The sequence below is a fragment of the Dromaius novaehollandiae genome, chromosome 16 (assembly GCF_036370855.1).
Source record: "Dromaius novaehollandiae isolate bDroNov1 chromosome 16, bDroNov1.hap1, whole genome shotgun sequence".
Classification (NCBI taxonomy): domain Eukaryota; kingdom Metazoa; phylum Chordata; class Aves; order Casuariiformes; family Dromaiidae; genus Dromaius; species Dromaius novaehollandiae.
The window spans coordinates 16,478,302-16,499,676 of NC_088113.1; the positions used below are offsets into that span (position 1 = coordinate 16,478,302).

At 37.9% G+C, this 21,375-nt stretch overlaps 1 protein-coding gene and 1 long non-coding RNA gene across 2 annotated transcripts; one reads left to right on the forward strand and one right to left on the reverse strand.

Annotated features, from left to right (window-relative positions):
* Positions 1 to 42: 42 nt before the first annotated feature.
* On the forward strand, positions 43 to 6,469 carry LOC112986164 (uncharacterized). Its single transcript, XR_003259948.2, has 3 exons — positions 43 to 727; positions 5,211 to 5,274; positions 6,076 to 6,469. It is a non-coding gene; the product is annotated as an uncharacterized LOC112986164 (long non-coding RNA).
* Positions 6,470 to 16,210: 9,741 nt separating this feature from the next.
* On the reverse strand, positions 16,211 to 20,988 carry LOC135330132 (androgen-induced gene 1 protein-like). The gene is made up of 4 exons (XM_064521583.1): positions 20,707 to 20,988; positions 19,582 to 19,725; positions 17,917 to 18,018; positions 16,211 to 16,841 (listed from the first exon to the last, which is right to left on the reverse strand). Exons 1-4 carry the CDS (start codon positions 20,896 to 20,898, stop codon positions 16,722 to 16,724), a joined length of 558 nt encoding a protein of 185 aa, XP_064377653.1. The 5' UTR covers positions 20,899 to 20,988; the 3' UTR covers positions 16,211 to 16,721.
* Positions 20,989 to 21,375: the final 387 nt, after the last annotated feature.

The following is a 21,375-nucleotide window of genomic DNA, read 5'->3' on the forward strand; positions in this document are numbered from 1 at the left end:
GGTGCGCGTGCGCAGGGGCCGGGCGGGGCGGGGCGCGGCGCGGCGCGGCGCGGCGCGGCGCACGCTCGTGTCGCTTGGGGCGGATCCGCCGCCGGGGAGGCGGGCGCGTGTCCAACGCCCGAAGTTACTTTCGTCTTTGCACCTCGCCCCTACGGTTTGCGAACCACAAAGGCCACGGATGGAGTTACAGTAGCAGCTGTCATAATGTTTCTTGAATTCTTTTTCCATCTTAAGTGTAAAGACAGCAGCTAAGTAGCTTTTATCAACTAAGAATTGAATTTAGTTACATCTTAAAATATTTCAGGTTATACAGATGTGACTTTTGTAAGATACTAATCGCTTGGTAAATATAACCATTTAGTTTTTGTAAGACTTAATGAGTTAAGATTGGAATTCATATATATTTTCTACTAACTTTGTGGTTCACAAGTGAATTTCAATGAAAAAAACATAGTATAATCTGTTGCATCATTCACGTTCTTTCTCTGCAATTATAGAAAGACAGAATGATCCTGGGATCTGCTATCTGATGTACTTCTGACATATTGCCTCCTTGATAATTGCAAGTGTACCTGGAGAAGCACTGCAATCTTGCTTTGTGCTTTACAGCCACTCAGGGATGATGCTATTAACTGGAATAAAACGGGTGGCTAGGGTGTAGGTAGGACCTGTGTTTTGTACTGATGCAATGCTGAAGACACAGAATTACAGAAGTAACCTTCACTGGGTAAGGCAACTCATTAAAGTTAGCTTTGCTACTTACTGTCTTTTAATATTTTAATTTTCTTATACTTGCTTATCTCTTTCATCAGATAACTTTTGTACATACATTTAAAGACGTCTTTGTTCCCTTTCTAACCAGTGTCAAACCAACAGAAATTGAAACAGAATCAGGATCTGAAACTACATTTAAAGCATCTAGAATTATACTGAGGTCATTTGTATTTTATCTTTTCTTTCACACTTCATGTAGGCCACCATGTAGCATTAACAAAAGAGTAAACGTTTAGCCTGCTGACACGGTTAGCTGTTCTTAGTCTCTGTAAGGCCTTCATTTCTTTCCAGTCATCAGGTTTACCTGAGGGCAGGAGAGAAGCCTGCCTCTTAGAAGAAAGCAGGAAGATTAGCACCAAACATTCACCATTTTCATGAACGTGCAGCTTTATTTTGAGGACCTACAGAGGGTTTCTGCTAGGCAAGCCTGATCCCAGGACTTTGAAATCAAGTAACTTATTTAATGGATAGAGAGGGAAAGGCCAGTCTGGAAAGAAACAAAAGGGCAATTAAGTACAGGAATTGCAGAGGGAAGAGAAATGGAAAATAGCAATTGCTCATGTCGAGCTCCTGGGACTGTGTTGCGGCAAGCCGTGCCACGAGGACAGGGCAGAGGCAGTTGATGGTGCTGCCTGCGATCGAGTGAGGCAGGGCAAAGGCTACCCTGAGTGCATTGTTCCAGTGTGACTAGTGAGATAATTTAATGTAGAGTGGCTTGGCAATTAGATGTCTCTACAGAGATTTTAACATCTAACAGATTAACTGCCTTATGTAAATGGGCTAACATTAGTTAACTGAGGATAACAATTATTAAACTGTTACATCACTGACTTGTGTAATGTTTTACTCTAAAAACAATTATCTGTAGATCACTAGAGGGTGCAATGATTTTGTGAATTGCACTGGCGTAACATGCGAATATGGTGTACTGAAAGATATGACGTGTATTATTTATTTAACTGATGGATGAGTAGTCATACCAATACCACCCCCAGGCCAACTTCTGGGTGACCTTAGCCGACTTGTTTTGTAAGTTCCCTGTCTGGAAGTTATTTTATAACAGTTACAACACAGCCTCTTTACTTCCATATTAAGAAGGGCTGTTTTTAATCATTAATCATTTTAATCAAAAAAGGGTTTTTAATAATCTGTTCTGACCTGTTTCTTACACATCCTTAGAATAAAACAGAAGTGATAAGATTAATAAAAAAACAAAAAATCAGTTATAGCAACAATCACAAATACATCACAGACAAATACAAGTCACACAAATTTGTGCCACTTCTATCAAGCATTTTCTGTTACAGTTAAAGATAGTATTTAAAGTGCCTTGATTTGTGTAGAAATAAACTGTGGGGGGGTTTTTAATCATGGAAAGCGCAGGACGTTATTTTGTGGACAGAACTCTCAAACAGTAAGTGACTGATACATACTCAAAACTGCATAATGACCTCACTGAAAAAGGTTGAGAGGGAAATTTCCCAAGAATGGGTTACTTCAGACAATGAAGTTTCTAGCAGCTTCTTCCGGTGCCAGGAATACTAGCCAAGCTGTGGAAAGACTCTGATTCGGTAAGACAGGTTCTCATGGAGTCTTATTGTTCACACTGAATGTCAAGCACTGAAGTTATTTAGAAAAGTTACTATTTAATGATAAACAAACTACCATATTCAGTTGGTAGCAAATACTTAAGTGAGAACTATTGAGATTAAATTTTTGCTGAAGAGAGCTACCTTGAGCTTGACTCTTCCACCTCATTAGACTATTCCTAAACATTGTTAACATATTAATCTACCATAGTATGCAGAGCTCTATCTAGAAGATTGTAAGTCAGTTCTAAATCCACTGTAGTCTTAATACCCTGTGAGTGATTTTTGTAACTGGAGAATTTTGCAATGGATGTTAGAAATGCCAAGCATTTTGAGAGGTCTCAGAATGTAGTATTTAGTTGTGGGAGATGGTGACCCTAAAACAGGCATAGGCAATTCAGCAGATACACATCTCTTATTCATTAGACTATCTGTAGCCTTTCAGCAGTTTTTCAGTGAAAGAAACATTGACTGCTGTCAGCAAGGAAAAAATCTCCAAGGAAGAAGGTGGTCAACATTTGGTGCAGATTAGCAGCTAGCTCTTACAAAACTGCCATTTATTTTAATAGGAGTTTTGTTCAAGAAAGTTTCACTTTTATAGATTTCTGACTATACTCAAAAAAGACAGTAGGGGAAAAAGCTGTCATTACTGACACACACCAATCTAAAACCTTGGCAGTAGCTCCAAGCCAGAGCCAACTGTGTTACACTTTGTAATTAAGAAGCACATTCTGCTTTTAGGAAATAATTCACGTCTCCATTTGAAAAAAAAATTCATTTGAGCAGATGTTTTGTTTCCAAGTAATTTCTAGTAGCTTCTGTATTTGACTGCTGTCAAGGGCTAGACTGCTTGTAAACCTGAGTTTTATAAGGAGTGATAAAATTATAAACAATAAAGCTGGACATTGGGAAAATGATTATTTGCAATACAAGGGGAGGGGGGAGCTTACACAAACACTGCATGTCCTAAGTGTTAAAATTCTTTATGTTGGTTGTGTAGCACCTTGAGAATATCATGTCTATTTTTTGATGATGAAGATTTGATATTACACTATAAAGACTGACATCTCTTTTCCCTGTGTATGTTGATAATATCTGTCTAGGAACTGAAATCAAAGAAAATACTCTGTCATTTAAGCCTGCCCAGTCACAGGCACTCCCAAGACGGTTTTAGGGACCATACCAGACATCTAGAAAAAATATAAAATCTGTGGAAGCCCATGTAAGATTGCTTCCCATGGGTCTTTCAGGGACTCTCTGCTTATGATTCTGCTAAATGCAACTGATAAATGAAATGGGCCCTGTGATTATGTGCCTCAGATAAATTTTGGCAGAGCGGTCTCCTTGGCATGGTTATGAAGGATCTGAAATGGCTCTTGGGATCATGTATGGAAGAGCTCAGAGGTTCCCATGAATGTATTTGCTGGAAAGTGTATTATCACTTCATATTTTGAGACACATGTTTGCCAGCAGGGAAGTGTGCATTAACCCCTTTTAGCAGTCTCATAAGATAACCATTGTTTTGACTTAAAAATATAAATGTCAGCAAATATTTCATAAATGAGAATTTGTTTTATGTCTAGATCATTCCTACGCTCCATAATGGCTACCAGAAAAGCCAGATTTTCAAACTCATGCAGACTTAAGACAATTCCAATATTAGCTTTCTTTAAGAAAAATACAGATTTTCTGGCACACTTAAGAAAAACAGCACATCCTGCTTCATAGTCCTAATCCCAGTGATCAATTAGACCACCCTGCAGTACAAAATAACACCAAATCCTAAACGAAAAAGGATTTGATGATGATGGCAGTGATTCAAGTTTGAACTGTGAATGAAATTAGCACAAGAAAAAGTAGCATTCATAATGGATTACCATAACCAAATTTTATTGCAGGAAGACTGCTGATCAATGGAAGCAAACCTATGCAGAAAATTCAGTATTTAACTGTTGCATTTCTTTGCCACTGACAGAACGTGAGTTCTGGTTGCTTATCCTGCTTCATGTATCACCAGTCAATACTTTTCAGGTTTTTCAAATGAAAAATTGAAAAAAGTTAACTACTTCATATACTTTGAGAAAAATATATTTGGTAGTCTTTTTCCTGTCATATTCTGAAACACTACAAGAAGACTGCATCAGTTCCTTGAACTGAAAGAAAAGGTTCTGATGTGTCTGAAATACTGGTATTCTCATACAGTGCTAATGAAAATTATTTGAAGGTCTTGCCCTTTTCTTGAGCTGGAAAAACAAGTTCCCACTCCCTTTGTCAGTCTGGCAATTGTACTGGCAGAAAACTTCCACTATTGTTTTTTCCAAACATACTTTTCCAGTTATTTCCATTATACAACCCTTACTTAATACCCCACCTATAAACACACTTTCACCATCAGCAGTCAGTTCAGAATATGAGGCTGTTACCATTAGGCTATGTTTTCCTACATACACTTCTAAAGTAAATAAAGAGTCCCCTTCCTTTCAGAAAGGAAGTACAGCATTTTCTTGGTGTAGGAGAGTAGGTTCTTGCTCACATTTTACTAGAAGCTTTGTGCAAGTAATTTTGAACAGATTTCTGATTTGTATCAAAAGGAGACAGTAACGGGGAGATATCACCACTACGCACTATATCACATCCTGAAAACATGGTGTTAGCTGCAAATTAGTTCATTTTCATGATGTTTTTACCAGGTTAGGACAGAGCTCAAACTACATTATGGATTAGCATTCAGATACTTCAGTAGTAAGTTAACTATCTCTTTCTCTTTTCAATGAGAGGGACTAAAACTAGAAATAAATGTGGTTCATCCAAATAGCCAGCATTCTTTACCTTTTCTCCTCTGCGCAGGACTAGCAGTTCCACCGCTGGTGTTGAGTCCTAGCAGTTTGCTTCCCACTGCTTCAGCAAGCAGGTATGTCCCTCTGAAACCTTTCACCCTCCTTCTTCATACCTAATGTACCCCAGAATTTCTTGTCATAAGTGAAGTCTGGGCTCATCATTTGACCCAGGATGGGGTCAGTCTGTGCTAGAGCCAGTGAGAGGGAGGTGACAGGCATGTAGCAGACAGCAGTGAAGACTCCTGAGCTCTATACTATCTTAAGCTACCTGCCTGGATCGAGTTAGCCATATTGTCAAACTGTATTCTATAAAAGGGATTTCCCACTTTTTGTCAAAGCTGCTTACGCTGACTGGAGCACATCCTATGTCTGGTCACTTATTCCCATTCTTGAGCTGCTACTCGTGTTGTACCAGTACATCTCTTCATATAGCCCAGCATGAGCTTTATAAGGGAACAATACAGTTGTATTAATGTCTCTGCACAGCCAACCACAACTGGAACTGCGGAAAAAAAATATCACAGAAAAGCTGTGCTAGTATTGCAGGGGAGGCAATGATGTTGCAGGAACAAGTGGTCAAGCGCTGATTAAGCCTGTACCGTGCTGTGCTGTGCCTCCCAAAACATCTACTGGAATTATAGCTTGGTTTTATCTAGATATTCAACAGTTTTCTAAATTCCAGTTTAGTGCCATTTTGTTCTTCATCCACTCACAAACTCTAACTTGGTTAGTATCATGCAACAGTTCACCCCAAAATAAAACACAGATCACTACAAAAACCCCAAATCCCTATATTTGTTTCCATGCTTTAACAGCCCACCAGGGGAGTCTTTCTAAATCCTCTAATTCTTAGGGCTTTTCTTGCTTCATTTCAGGAAAAACGGATTAAAGGAACAGCCAACAAATCCCTCTCACCTAATCCCTCATGATTTGGTAAAAATGGTTAGTTGCATATGAAATACAAATCAAAACTTTGACAAATTGTCATTTTCTATCCTGAGAAAAATACCTATCATCCCCCCAAAAGAGCTGAAATAGCTGCAAACATAAAAGCTTTTTGGAGAAAAGTTACAGGTATATATGTTTATTCAGAAATATGGTGGAATCGATTCATCTTCAACTTCTGTGGGGGAAAGCCACAAGAGGGGGCTTAATTTCTGTGAGGTTCTCCACATGAAGAACTGGTGCTGAAGAACTGCCTTCACATGAAGAACTGATTCCATCAGAGGGAAAGGATTCATACATACCTTCTCACAGGCAAACTTACCTCAAAGCATCCATATCGCAAGGCAAAGCCATATGAAGGAGGATAAGATCCCCTCTGATTCTATGTCCCAGCAGCAACCACCCTCAAAGGATAGCCCATCCCTAAACCCAGAGCGTATTTTTTTTTCTGCAGAAATAGATTATTTCCCTGCTTCTGTGTTAAAAATGTGATCTAGACAGAAAATCCTTTCTGGAAACAAATGAGAAAGATACATGCGGGCCCTTTTTCAGCAATTCAAATATAGTAATGAAAACAACATAAAAGCAATGGAATGTACTCAGATAAAAAGGTACCTTGAATGTCTTCTAGACTGAGCCAAGTTGATCTGGCAGCCCTACAAACCCTACAAAAGAGGGCTGGTTTTCAGCCTGGCCAGTTTGCTGGTATTACTGGCTGCTCAGCTGCATGACTGACAGCAGCAGAAAAATGAAGGAGATAGGAATGTGTGGGCAGGGACACTCCTTTTGATGACAGCATGATCTCAGACCAGCTTAAATCACTTCTGAAAGTGTAGCCTAAGTGGCTTTGCCACACAGTATTTTACACCACAGGAAAATCCAACATGATAGTAATTTGTACTCATTTTGTGCTAGTGAAAGGATAAAAGGGACAGTATAGTAATTATGAATCTGATCTCTGACACTGGTAACCTACAATGAATATTAAACATATGCATGCAAAAATCCATTGCCTGCATAGCTCTACTAGTGACTTTTCAAAGGGATTAAAAGAAACAGAAGCTTCCAGACAACGTGTATAAATAAGAGTTTTCTAGCATCTTTGTATGTTCACCTTTAACATTTGCCTTGATCACAAGGACAAGCAGAGATAATGAAACAGAGGCAGCAGGAATCCAGTGAAACTGGTTCCCCAGCCCGAAGGTTTCCAAATCACTTTCTTATGCCAATAATTTTAAATTGCATGTATGCATATGAAATGGAAATAAAAAAAATCCTATTGCTCACTGGGCAGTATCAAACCCAGGCTCATACAATGTGATCCTATGTAATACTGGCCATGTACATGTCTTACTGCAGAAATGAAATACAGCGAGCGCAAACCACAATATACAAGTTTGTGTCATAAGTGTTTTTCTGTGTTTTGGGGAAAAAAAATACAAAAGGCAGAGTGTATAATGAGAATTATTCATGCTCAGCTACCATATTATAGTTCATGTAACGTAGAAAAGGGGAAGTATACTTTCTTCCTTCTTATGACTAAACCCAATACGGAACTAAGTAAATCTTTTCCAGACATTTATATACAGATTCAGAATTTGATTTCCAACAGGAATTGTTGCAAAAGGACTCTTCCTGGAACTTCCTAATGTGTACTGTTTTTCTACTGCGTATAGCTTTCACACATATCCATGGACAACTGCAGTACAAAGGCAGCAGTCAAAAGGGACATTGTTCTCTAGCAAGGTGATACTGGTAGGGGAAAAGAAAAAAGGAAAAAAGGGGATGTAGTTTCTTAATAATACTATTGCACATCTATTTCCCATTTCAAAGTTATACTGATTTCCTTCTCACTTTGGAAAAAAAAAAAAAAACCAAAAAAACCAAAAAGTCTGGTTCCTAAAATCATTTCTAAACTAAAATAGCGTACGATCTTTTGAAAGACATCTGAGATTTATTTGTGGGAGAAAGGAAACTTGGATCTGAAATGTCTCCATCTTGGAGTTTCCATTTACTCAGTAAAGCAGCCAAATTACTAGGTTGCACAAATTTCTTCAACACTAGACTAATACAGCAAATATGACTTGGTCACATTTGGCCTAGAGTCAATTCACTCCTCTCTAAGGGTGAGAGCAAATTAATAAAACAACAGCACATCCTTCTCTCACAGGGCTGCAGATCTCTATCCATCAACTTTTCATCATCTACAATGGTTGGCTATATTCTGAACAGGTACCCACCCTGCACAAAAAGCTAAGTTTAGGAGTCACACTCACTTCCTTTGCCCTGTTTTCACATGCTAATCCATTTGCTCTGCTAACCTGCTACACAAATAGTTAGCATATACAAACCACAGGCTTTTGTGGTCTATGCCAGTAAGTTTGCATCAAGAAATCTAGAAGAGAAAACAATTCATTGAACACACATGAACTCACATTTCATGAACTCAAATATTTATTCATGCAAGTTTAGGTGTCAAGATCCTGCTACATCAAACATATCATGAATTCCCAAAAAACCCAACCAACCAAGCAAAAAAAAAACCCCGAAGGGTAGTTTTTAGCAAATAGTTTTTAAAAGTGAATATGGTAAGTATATCACTACTGGGAAAATAAGAGGGAACTTTTGAATTAACTGATTACATAGCAATGCTTCTCAAGGCCTTCAGTAACTTTTCTAATCAGGCAGAAAGCAGAAATGATTTCCCTGAATGAGTAGTATCAACAACCTTCCATTATCCACACTAAACAGCATTCAGAGTATCTTCTTATTGATTAGGTTTGTAATCACAGCTGAAAAATGCAGCTATTTTCTCTCTAGTGTATGAAATTTTTTTGTTCTTTTGCACTCATAAAACTAAAATCAGTCAGCTATGTTTAGGATGAGGATGACCTCATCCACTGCTAAAAGCAGGCAAAACTATTTTGTCTTTTCATCTGAACTGAAAGCTGACTTTTATTTATCCAGTCAAAAAAAAAGATCTGGTTCTACCAAGATGATACTTGTTTGCTAACATTTCTGAAGCAGTAGAACTTTGATTCATTGTTTAATAATTTGTGTTAAAGAAACATCAGGGTTTTTTTCCTCGTCACAAGACTCTCATTCCTGCATCACAGAAGTACTGAGGGGTTTTTAAGCTAATGTAAAAGCCACTCAGTTCTATAATAGGTGGAATATGTTGAATTATATATTTTACTCATATATCCCACTGCCTGTACATGGTGCTGCATGTACTCAAGAACAGCCTTTTAGATTTCCGTTTCCAGAAGTCTATAAACATATACCATGAAGTAACTTTTCTTCCCTTTGCAAATACTTGTCACTACACACCCAATTCTACTACATACCTCTCAAAGTGACCAGATTTAAATAAAGCATGTAGAATGTCTCAGTTTAAAGCAGACTGAGAATTAAAACAGAAAAATCTGAAAAAAGAATCTGCAGTGTAAGCTTCTACTACAGCATACAATTGTAGATATCTGCACCAAATGTCAGATAGAGCTTTTGACACTTTATCTATAGAAGTAGAATAGGCTGCCTAAGAGCTTATATCTTAGAATCTAATTTAGTAAACTCTTCACAAATTTAGTAAGCTCTTAACAGAAGGTGATGCATATTTTCAGAAAGATTTAAAATAGTCTTTGGATGAAAACAGAATGGCCTTTCACTTTCTTGATCACGGAAATGAGTTTTCCTGGACAAGCTCTGAAAGGTAACATGTAGTCAAAAACTACCTATGAAAGATTTGTATAGATGATGATGCATCTTCCATCAGATTCTGGGCTGAATCTCCCATCATACCCAGAGAGGTTCATTGAACCGGTGACATTATGGTCATGATGCATCCTGATAGGACGCATCATGACCATAATGTCACCGGTTCAATGAACAAATTCGTTTACTATTAAATTCACACTTGAAGTCATTCTTAATATGCTAAAAAAAAAAAAAAAAAAAAAGTGGTAACTCTTCAGAAACCTGTGACCATCTGGTTGTGAAACAGCAGCAGAGTATATGAACTGGTAACGATACTGCTGCTAAAGCACACCCCAATTTTTGGCTAATGGGCTGAAACTAAGAAGCATCAAGGAGAGATCAAAATTTTTTTTACATAGTATTTAATGTCTCTCCCTTTCCCTAATATCCCCCACACACTGCAGAATAAACCAGATATTACCTTTGCTTCAGAGCATTTAGTTTAAGTTGGGGTATATAAAAAAACATGCATTTGATAGAATGATTTGACAGCTGACGCTGCCTTGGAACAAACATTTGATTTTCAGATGCATTTTTGTTCCTGCCATAGAACTTCCTAAGTGGCTTACTTAAAGCTGTACAACTTTGGAGTATTGTTTCCTCATACATAAAACTGGCCAAATACCTTCCTTCAAGCATGTGATTTATCTACTGCTGTTTTGAAGCATGCTGAGGCTCTAGCACTGTCTACATCATTTGAGTGCAAGTAGTTATTTTTCTTATGAGCTTTCTGATAGGAAAGTTAAAAATACAGATTACAGACACACACAATTGCAGTTAGCTGGCCACCTCATTGCCTCATCAGTAGTATACTGGCTACTCTTGAGACTAGGTCTTCCGCCTGTTATATGTGGTGGTCTCTTTTGTTCTAGCATACTCAGATAGCCATAGTGAAATAATATGCGTATCACACGGGCACGCGCTTGTATTTACATTTTGCAGCAGAGGTCTTAAGTAGGTGGTACATGGCTCTCAGATGGCTTTCAGCTAATGAATGATGCAGAGTTTCAATTTAAAGAGTGACTCAAAATTTTTAACAAGGTACATGCTGCATGACTCATTAGCACCATGACTTTCAACTTTATTTATTTATTTTACTATTGTGCAATTTCCTTAACTTGTTCAGGGAGTTTGATAATGGCTACACAAACAGTTCCACTTTGTCGGTATCATTAATGGGAGCAGCAGCTGCAAACAGGTGTTTGACTTAGGTGCAGATACACAATGGTGTAGAACTCATGGATGCAACAACTATTCTGTTGTCTAGGAAACAGTCTCTTTCATAATTTTGGTGTATTTAAAACTCTGCATAATATGACAATTACCAGCCAGATAATGTTTTTTCTTGCAAGTGCCACAAATGTGCATGTGATCAGGTAGGCAGATAATAATCATATGTTATCACCCACAACTCATGAGCAAGCACAGTAACTACAATTAAAGACACAACTACATACTTTAATGTACTTTGATTATTTCCAAACAACAGAAAATAATCAGCAATTTCATACTTCTCCCCTAAATCTGATCCCTTTTTGGAACTAAAGACTACAACACTTCTTACAAAAAATGCACCAAACTATCAAACATTTAATGAATACAACTTTCCAATGTCTGCTTGAGGAACTAGTGATGATAGGTAGTAGTGGTAATATATTATGTTATACACACAAATATGTGTGTGTGTGTATATATATACACACACACACACATATACACACAGGTGTGTGTGTATGTATGTGTGTAAATATATATGTGTGTGTGTATATATATATGTGTGTACACACACACACACACACACACACACACACACACTTGAATGGTCTTCAAACCATGCTGCCTTTATCCATCAGGTCAAAATTTATATGCAGCTCCTTGTTTCAGAAATCTTATACTCAATTAGATACTATTAAAGCAATATGTGAATAAAAGCAAAACGCTGACTCCTCCTACAAAACAGCAAAGCAAGTATGATGCTACAAGCTGAGAAATGTTCATACACAATCTACTGCATGAGAGTGGCTACTTAGCCATGAGTATTCTGCTACTTAACTATCACAGAGGTAATTATCATACCAGTTCTAAATCAAACAGCCTTGAGGCACCTCTAACTTAATGCCTGTCACTAGCTGACCACAGAGTTATGATGAAGGCAAGCCATTAAATTTTTGTTCTGTGCTCTTTGGACCAGAGATTAGGCAGATCTTCGATTAGGTCAATTTATGTTGGCCTTAGTGCTGGGATCAAATTTCTTGGAACATTTCATACTGTTTTTCCTATTTTGACTGCTGCTATATAAAGAATGCATATTTAAAGTACTTAGGAAGTACCTAAAAGGCACAGCCTTTTTCCTAAGCCAAAATAAATCTAGATTTCACTACATGCGTAAAATCAGATGAAATTATTTACTCTACTCAGGTGCTTTATATTTTTATTTCATCTTACAGCTCAGCAATAACCTTGGAAATTTCTCCTTTTAATTATTTTTTTTTTCAGTCTTGAAAAAACTAGGTAGTTTCTTGACATTTGCAATTCTATTTATTTATATACTCTCCCTGTCCTAGTATGCAAACTTAAAGTAATGCAGTTAGCCTTTTGCTGTAACAAAAACAGTCCACTTACTTCTACAAGTTGATTTTCTCACTTAACCAGATTCTGATAAATATCTGCATAACCACGAGCTCCATCTTCCCAAAGACTTTTTCCAAAAAGGTCTTTCAAAAGGCCAAATACATCATGTCAACCAGTTCTTTTACTGCACATTTTATGGATATAATTCTAGTAAATTGGTGATCATTTATTTGCTGTTTCAAGTTGTGCTTGTTTAACTGTATCACATCTCCCAGGAATTTTTATTATTCTAGTTATTTTGATTGTTTTATCATGCAACGAAAACTGTTTTCTGCAAAAAATCTTCAAATCTCTCCCAACATCTTCTCAAAGCTATAATATTCGTTATCCTTCAACACTAATATACTAAGTCCACTGATCAGTCAAAGACTTCTACTAGCAAAGGTCAGCCACTTCTTAAATTGAAAGGCTTACCTGATCCTAATTGCAGTACCTGGTCTTATTAGACAGGAATTTCTTCTTTTTTAAAATCTCTGTATTTTTCAAAATAATTACCTGACTTCACAGTCTCAAATTCCAGTATCAGGGGCTACAATTAATATGCAAAGAAAGTGTTCCTTAACTATGTCTTGAATCATATAACTGACATCACCAATCATTATCCTGCCCCTGGCTATGCTATTTTGATGAAGTTCTTACTACTGTAACTATATTTGCATCAATCATTCAGAATTTTGAAGAGATTAAGTGTGCAGAGAAGCTCCAAATACATGCAATTGAATCTTATACTGACAGAAACCCTATTTTGCATTCTAGGTAGCACTATCTAGGTAGCACTACCATGGTGACTATTAAGTAAAATGCCAGTTGAGGTACACAAGAACAGTCCTCAACTGTTCTTACTAGAAGTCAGGACAATGGACTGACACAAACAAGCTTAAAAACAACATCTTAGAGACTGCTGTCTGCAAAAGACAATCTGTTCTTTGTACAAATCTAACACCAGGCTAACTCATTCATTCAAGGTTTTTTTTTTTTTTTTTTTTTTTTTCCCCAAAGTAAGTTAAGAAAACAGAAGACTGGAAGAGTGAGAACAATGAACTATAACTATCTGGGGTAGAAAGCTATTTTTTAGGAGATCCTAGCTGAGTATAAACTGCAAATGGGGGCAAACTCAAAAAATAAATTTAGTTTGAGTGCATCTGAAGAACAAGAACTTATGTTGGGATTTGTAACATTCTCCTTGGGAAGAAGCGATACAATGTTATTTTAATTCCCTCAAGGGAAGGACAAAAGAAACCTTCTTCCATATGAAGAATGCTTTTTAAGTATTTTCAGTTTGACTTTTAGTATACAGATGGAAGATAAATATTAGTTTTACTACTAACAAAATACAAAGCAAAAACAGTCATAATACTACAACAACCTAAAAATAAAGTGCTTAGAGGGGAGGTGGAGCCAGACTCTTAGAGGTAAATGGTGAAAGGACAAAAGGTAATGGACGGAAGTAGCAATGATGAAAATTCCAACTACATACTAGAAGCATTTCCTCCCCTTTCCCCAGCCCAAAATGTGGCTAGTCAAATATCAGAACAGATGGACTGCAGAATATCCACTTTGGAAGACAGTCAAAACTCAACTGGGTATGACCCTGAACAACCTGATCTAACTTTGAAGTTGGCCCTTCTCTGAGTGGGGGGCTGCAACAGAAGAACTCCAGAGGTACCTTCCCCAAGTTATTCTGTGATGCTAATAAAATAATCTTTTATTTGAAATGGGCAGTGCAAAAGATTAAATATGCTTTCTACACTTACTACAATGATTCAGTTCTGCACAGTTACTTCAATTTAAAAAAAGTGAAATATGTAGGTAAAAATGATAAAGTATACTTAGGCTAGTAACTTTCTGTATCCACATTCTTAATTTTGCTATTTCAACTACAATCAAGTCTGCAACTTTTAGAAATGACATGTCCTATATTAAATAATGTGGAGACCTAAGTTTTAACTGAACGGTATATTACATAGTAATATTTCAGAACCAGAATATTCACTAGTGGATCCAAGGTTACAGTTTGTAATTTTGCAAGCACAGAAAACTCTCCTACAGCTAACATCACATATTCAGATCCTGAAGATATGAATATATATGTATTTTTGGATACATAAGCATATAGAAGGGTTTCAAACTGCTTTCTCCTTGCAATAAAAGGGAAATTTGGAAGTAAAGAATCTTTACTGTGATTCCATTTTTCCCCACTCTCCTTGTGGATTGCTTGTAAACAATGTAATACTCTATATCTATCAAAGTACTTAAAAATGACTGCCATAGTGTATTTAAAGCACCGCATCAGTTGATAAGAATACTTTTATCTTCATTAGAAATGTAACACATTCATAAGTGAATTTCTAATTTTTAATCACATTCCATTTCTCAACCTTTTTTCTATGCCTGCTTCTTATATTTTTGAGTATCCCCTGAAAAGAGAAACAAATTAATTAGTGTACATATTTCAGTTCCGGCCTGTATCCCTAATAGGGATAACTTTATTGTCCTGTAGTGTTATTCTGAGCTGTCTGATGGCAGCTCAGGACTTTTATGCCTATTCTCTCTTTGGAGCCAAAGATGATTTTACCTTAACTGTCCACAGATGTTAATTGCACTATAATACCAGCATTTGCCTGTGAAGTTCAGTTCAACAAAATATCTGTACTGCTCCACAGACATAGACAGGTTGACTAACATATCAAGGATGACTAAGACAAAGATGTAAGGACTAAAATAGCCTTCTGTGCCATGCATATGCTATGAACTTACCCCATAATAATGTTGTAAGCTTCTCTCCAAGGAAATAGAATGCTAATAACTCAAGGTAGGAAGTGACAAAAAGCAACATTCTTCCAGCTATGTCTAGAGCTTCTAAAATTGGGTATACCCAAATACCTGAAGCGTAATTTACCCACAGCATCCTAAGAACAAAGAAAAACGAAGTCTTAAACATGAATTAGCCATGTCTACATTTTAATTTAATATAGACTATCCTGTTTATTTCTCAAGCCACACAAATCCCTCAATTCTAAGTTCAGAATAAAACTGGCTACAGAAATACATCATTAACTACATCTTAAAGCTATGTGATTTTAATAATTTCCAGTTAAAATATCTTCGTTTGATGCAAAAGTAGCCCTTGCTGCAATCACCTCTTGCATCTCTGATATATGAAGATGAGAGACCATCATATCTGGCTTGAGAAAATATAATCAAAGATATTGACATGGACAACAGAATCCTTGAGGTTGATTTGGATGGCAAGCAAAAAGTATCCGTATCTACAAGATGGGTAGCTAGGTGGAGAGAGCTAGCTGGATCAAATACAGGTCTTTCACTAACTAATGGAGTTTTGCTCAGGGTGAAAAAAACCAAAATGTTACTACATTAAATGTATAGAGGGGAAAATAAATAAATAAATAAATAAACTGGAAGTTGCGGTAACTGTGCGTGTTTGACCATTATCTCTCTCCATAGGAAAATCACATGAAAGGCATTTCTTGAGGTCCCCTCAGTTTTGGGATTCATACCCTCTAACACAAGAATAACATTTAAAGAGAGCCACAGCAAAAGATGGCTTATTTTCAGTTGAACTATTTACTATTTAGCACGACTACACAGAATCCAAAGGATCTTTTGAAGAATCTGGACAACCTAAAAAGTTTTTCTTAAAAAGGAATCACTCAAAACCAAGAGAAAACTAGCTCTTTATTAATATGTTAAAAAAAGTTAAAATTGTAATCTGTTCCACTTAATTTTTGTTCTTTTTCTGAAAGTTTCATTATTCACTTGTTTTCTAGTCCCACTCAGACACATCTTTCCTGCTAGGATTATCTCTTAGGTATCAAACATTTAACAGAATGTCCCATTTTTATATATTCAAAACCTACAATCACAGAAGTCTTTAAGCACCACAGAGGTACTGTTAAGAATGAGATGAACATAAACAGGGAGACAAACAGAAGAACAAACAGAATAAACATCTGCAACCTCTACATGTTTCTTCTAAATTATTTATTGTTGTATTTCTGTGTAAGAATTGAAGTACATTGCTATAAATTAAACATAAAGAACATAATAAACACAACATAAAACCCAAGACGACTGCAGGTTCATACTCTTAACTCATTTTTGTTTAACATGATTCTTTGAAGGAAGAAAATTATTTTACAAAAATATATTTCTGAGGAACAAGGAAGGCCTACCATATAAGGTATGAAGAACCAAAGATGCTAAGTCCTATTATTCCATTCAGTTTACCAGGATATTTATGTGGACATGCTATCAGCTCTACAAAAAGTAATGGCAGTATGGTGGTATGCTAAAAATAAAAACAAATACAAGAGTTTAAGATGGAAACATAATGCAAATAGCTCCTATAAAATGATGTAATAGAAAACTCTTGATGTACAGTTGTGATAAAAGTATTTTCTTTCACAGTATTCTCTCATAAACATTTTAATCTAATAAACAGATTTCCTAAAATACCCATTTATGTAAAAATAATAGATTTCCATTTAGGAAAAAACAAACAACAAAAAGGCAACAAGATGATGCCATTAAAATTAAGTGGAATAGTCCAGCTGGATAAAATGCCAGAATGTGCACTGTACAGTAACCTTTATCTGACACTTACTACATGGTAAGGAGAAAACTTTAATATAGTTTAACTGTGCAGTATTATACTACTTAAAGAAAGTGAAAGAATAAGTGGGGAAACAAAGTCTTGGAAGTCACAAGAAAAAACATTAAAAACTACATTCTCTAGAACTGTTCTGATAGAAAGCCAAATGCATTTAACTGGCTTGCACAAGGATGTTACATACAGAATAAAAAAATCTGAGTAAATTTGTGACACAACTTAAAAAGGATCTAAGAATTTAGTAAATATTAAAATTATATGATTATTAAAAATACATTTAAAGAACAGTATGTGAAGCACTTCCATTTGCAAAGAATGAGAACTATCAAGTTAACACCATCACACCCTTAACTCCTACCTGTGCATGTAGTAGAACTGCGTAATCATACACTAGTTTTTCCCTATATTGCCTCCTCTTTACCAGTTCTGAGGATGGAAAGTGTACAGTGCACAAGATAGTTCTTACACAGGGAATTAGACACAGAATCCGACTCTTCTAGTCTTTCCCCCTCCCACCCCCCATTACTGTTATTAATTTATGCAGCTTCATTAGTGTGGTAAATTTCAGACAATATACTTTGGGAGACAAAAGCCTTTTCATCATCCTATTACCTACACTTATAGCTGTGCTGAAACAAAGATGGATACTTAGCTGCCTGCAACTTAGTTTCAGCAAAACCAGCAGTTAAAAGAATAAACAACATATATAACTGAAAAAGTTAAATCCAAAATGCTGAGAAGGCATCAGACTTACCATAGTATGATTAAGCCAGCTTGGATTAATCTCATCCAGCTCTTCAGGATATATAAGTTCTCTGTTATATGCATATAGAGTCCAAAACATAACAGCTACAAACTGAAGTTAAAAATATAAAGAAAGAAAATAAATATTTGCACACAGGAATATTAACAAGGACCACTATACTCATAAAACAAACACTTAAAATGTAACTTTTCCTATCTAGTGGTTGCAGAGTGTACATTGAAGTACTTTATTACTAGCTGCCTCAATTTATTTTCTTCCTCTGAATTTGACTTTAGAGTCATTTAAGAACTACTTTATTTACTTGTATAGTAACTTATTTTTTAAAATCAGTTCCATTGCACTAAGTCAGTAGGAAATGCATTGTTGGCAGCATATTCATGACTAATAAGGCATCAAAACTGGAGTTCAGTTTTCTTCTTGGTTAGTGTCCAAGTATGGTTTTCGTGCTAAGAAATAAAATGGTTCTCATTAATTTTCTACTGGTGGCAAATTCAGAGCATGTGGCAGCTCTGAGAAATACATAAAACACTGTAAATCAATAATTATTACATATCAAAGTCTGTAGAAAGGTAAGATGAAGAGCATAGGAGCAACAGTAGCTTTTCTTTTTAGTCAGTATTTCAACTATCAAAAATATGCATCCTATGTACCTTCCGACTAAGCAGCTCTCAAATTTTTGTGGTATGAGTACCATAGGAACAAAAAAACAAATACTATCTGAACAGCTGAACACTTCCCTGAGCATATGGACACAAACTGATGCTGCCTGATACATCAGCAGCAGGCAAGGCAAGTTCTAAGTAAACGAATAAAAAGGACTGCACAAAGCTTCATTAAACATAGAACTCTGAGACATGCCAGTATGCAGAAGCAACTAAATTTATTTAATTCAATTCCCTAGAAATCAGTGCTTGTGCCTTATAATAAATTCATATCTCAGTGTTAGCCATATAGATGTAGCCTACACTTATTCCTTGCTGATATAATCCAAGTTAGAGGAATACTTTCAAAACCATCCAAACATACACACTGCATATATCTGCATACATTTAAATAAAAATAAGAGTTAACTGCAACTACCTGCAAGAAAGCCCCTTCTTTAGGAAAGTGATGCTGCATATTCTTTTTAGTTCAATAATTATTCATGTGATTATTTCTTTTCATGAGGATCATGGACATGAAAAAAAAAAAAAAAGCTTTGTAGAAATAAGACTTATGCAAACTGAGATGATGAATCTCTCATGCTCACTTGGAAAACACTTTTTTTCATGAGACAAAAAGCCTACATCATCTTTTGTAGGTTTTTCAGAAAGGCTTATATTTAGAGTAAGGTATATAGTGTGGTTTTTAATTATTAGTCATTTTAGTGTTATCTCCTAGAGAATTCAGTCAGTACAGACATGTATTCCAAAAACTGCAATACTAAAAAAGTAATTTCAGAAAATCTGTTTTCTGAAACACACCAGTATGGATGGAGAGAAAGGAAACAACTGTTAGTCTCACTGGAACACTTACGATTTTTGGAAACTGAATAAAATGGGATCACACTTGTCAGCTTTGTTAAGTTAAATTGAGCATATCAATTTATTCTGTCTTTTCAGAACTTACTTGAGAAAGCATTGAGGGCTCTGGCAGTTCACAGGGACTACTTACCAACCCAACAGGGAATACTAGCACCGAGAAGATGAAGTCTTTCACAGGCAACAATTTGGATGACACACTCTTCTTTTTGGCAGTTGTGAATATGAGTACAAAATCAATTATGACACATATCCCAAACAATAAAGTTTGCAGAATCTAAACAGGTAAGGAAATTGTTAATAAAAAGGCTTTTTTAGTACTTTGTTTTTGCTGTATTCCTCCAATCTTCCAAGCAGAAAATGTGAAAGTACATAAAAATTATTTGTCCTTGAAATAACTGGCATTCTTTTTCACTTGCCTTAAACCTACATCACCAATCTACAGGTTTGGGCACGTATATTTAGTAATATTAGAGAGGTCATAAATACTTGGAAGGAAAAAAATAATCAGTTTCTGTGCTGACATCTTAACCGGTCCATTAATAACCTGAAAGTCTAACACCAACAAGTTTTCCGCTGACGGAAACGGAGCGAGTTTACTCACAGAGCTCAGCGGCAGCCTACAAGCTCGAGGAGCCCCCACAGCTCCTTATTTCTGGTAACAGACTAGAGATGCTCAAGCGTCCAAAGCGCCCAGACCGGTGCAAGCTGTCCAGGCCTGAACAGCTCAGCAGCAGTCTGGGAGCAGCCGAGCCGAGCCGGGGATTTAATCCCGGCCCTCGGTGTGGAAACGCTCCCGCTCCGCCGTCCCGATCTCCCGCTACAACACACCTCCTGCGCGACCCTGCGCCAGGGCACGGCAGTCAGCTTCTCTTTCGCCCAGCAGTAAAACGAAGCTTTTTTTTTTTCTTTTTGAAGGAGAAGAATACACGGCATTAGGGAGATAATCTCCCGAGAAGCACCTAATTGTTTCAGTCACTGGGTGACACAGCCCTGCCAAGAGCGCGGGGAAGGAGCCCGTCTGCCGGCAGTCTCAAGCCTCCCTCCTCAGAGCCCAGGGAATCGCTCTTGACACCTCTTCTCTCCTCCTCCCTCGATCGAGGGCACTCTCACTTCAGCTGAGCCCCTCGTCAGCACGGCACCTGGCTCGGCGACAAACAACGCGCACCGAACCACACTCCCTCCCAACCGTTATCTGCGCTCTGGCGCTGGTCGCAGCCCGCAGCTCCCCGCGAGCCGCCCGCCCGGCCTCCCCCACCTGGTTGATGAAGGTCAGGTATTTCCAACGACCTCCGTAGGTGTCGTCGCTCTCCCTGCGGGCGGAATTAGGCAGCCCCACGTTCTGGCAGAGCGAAAACAGAGCCCACAGGAAGCAGCACACGTGGAGGACCACGACGGGCCACTGGCCCCGCAGCCCCGGCGCCACGTCCGGCAAGCCTCCCCGCTCCATGGCCGCCCCCTGGCCGGCAGCGCCGCCGGGCCCAGCCGCCGAGCCCAACGGCCGCGCCCGCGTGGGCCTAACGGCGCAGCGCGAGCAGCCCCGCAGCACGGAACGGACCGCGCATGCGCCCGCCTGCTGCTACCGCCTGTCCCCGCCGCCATCTTGCGCGATCTCCGCTGCGGGGCGCCAGGGATGGGGGGGAGAAGGGGAAGGGAAGGCTTTTGAGTCCCGCAAGCAGGAAGGGGGGCTATACCATGGCAGTGCCCCAAATTGGTGGCATGGCTCAAGGATGGGTCCCCCAGATTTACCTCTTAGTCTGAGCACTTTCAGCTTTCAAGATAACCCTGCTTCTTTCAGTGGATTACCCCCGGGGGCGTGGGGGATTTTGCTAGGAGGGTGCTGTGCCCCTCCCCCGCCCCCATGAGACACTGCCCCATGCTGGGCTAGGGCTCGGGTTGCCCCGGGCCTACAAAGCCTTCACAAGGA

Coding starts and splice junctions, on each gene's coding strand:
- LOC135330132 (XM_064521583.1), bottom strand. CDS start 20,898: ATGGAGCGGGGAGGCTTGCCGGACGTGGCGCCGGGGCTGCGGGGCCAG. Junction 19,726..20,706: donor ACCTGACCTTCATCAACCAG/GTGGGGGAGGCC, acceptor TTACCTGTTTAG/ATTCTGCAAACTTTATTGTT. Junction 18,019..19,581: donor TAGTATTCCCTGTTGGGTTG/GTAAGTAGTCCC, acceptor TTTTAACTTCAG/TTTGTAGCTGTTATGTTTTG.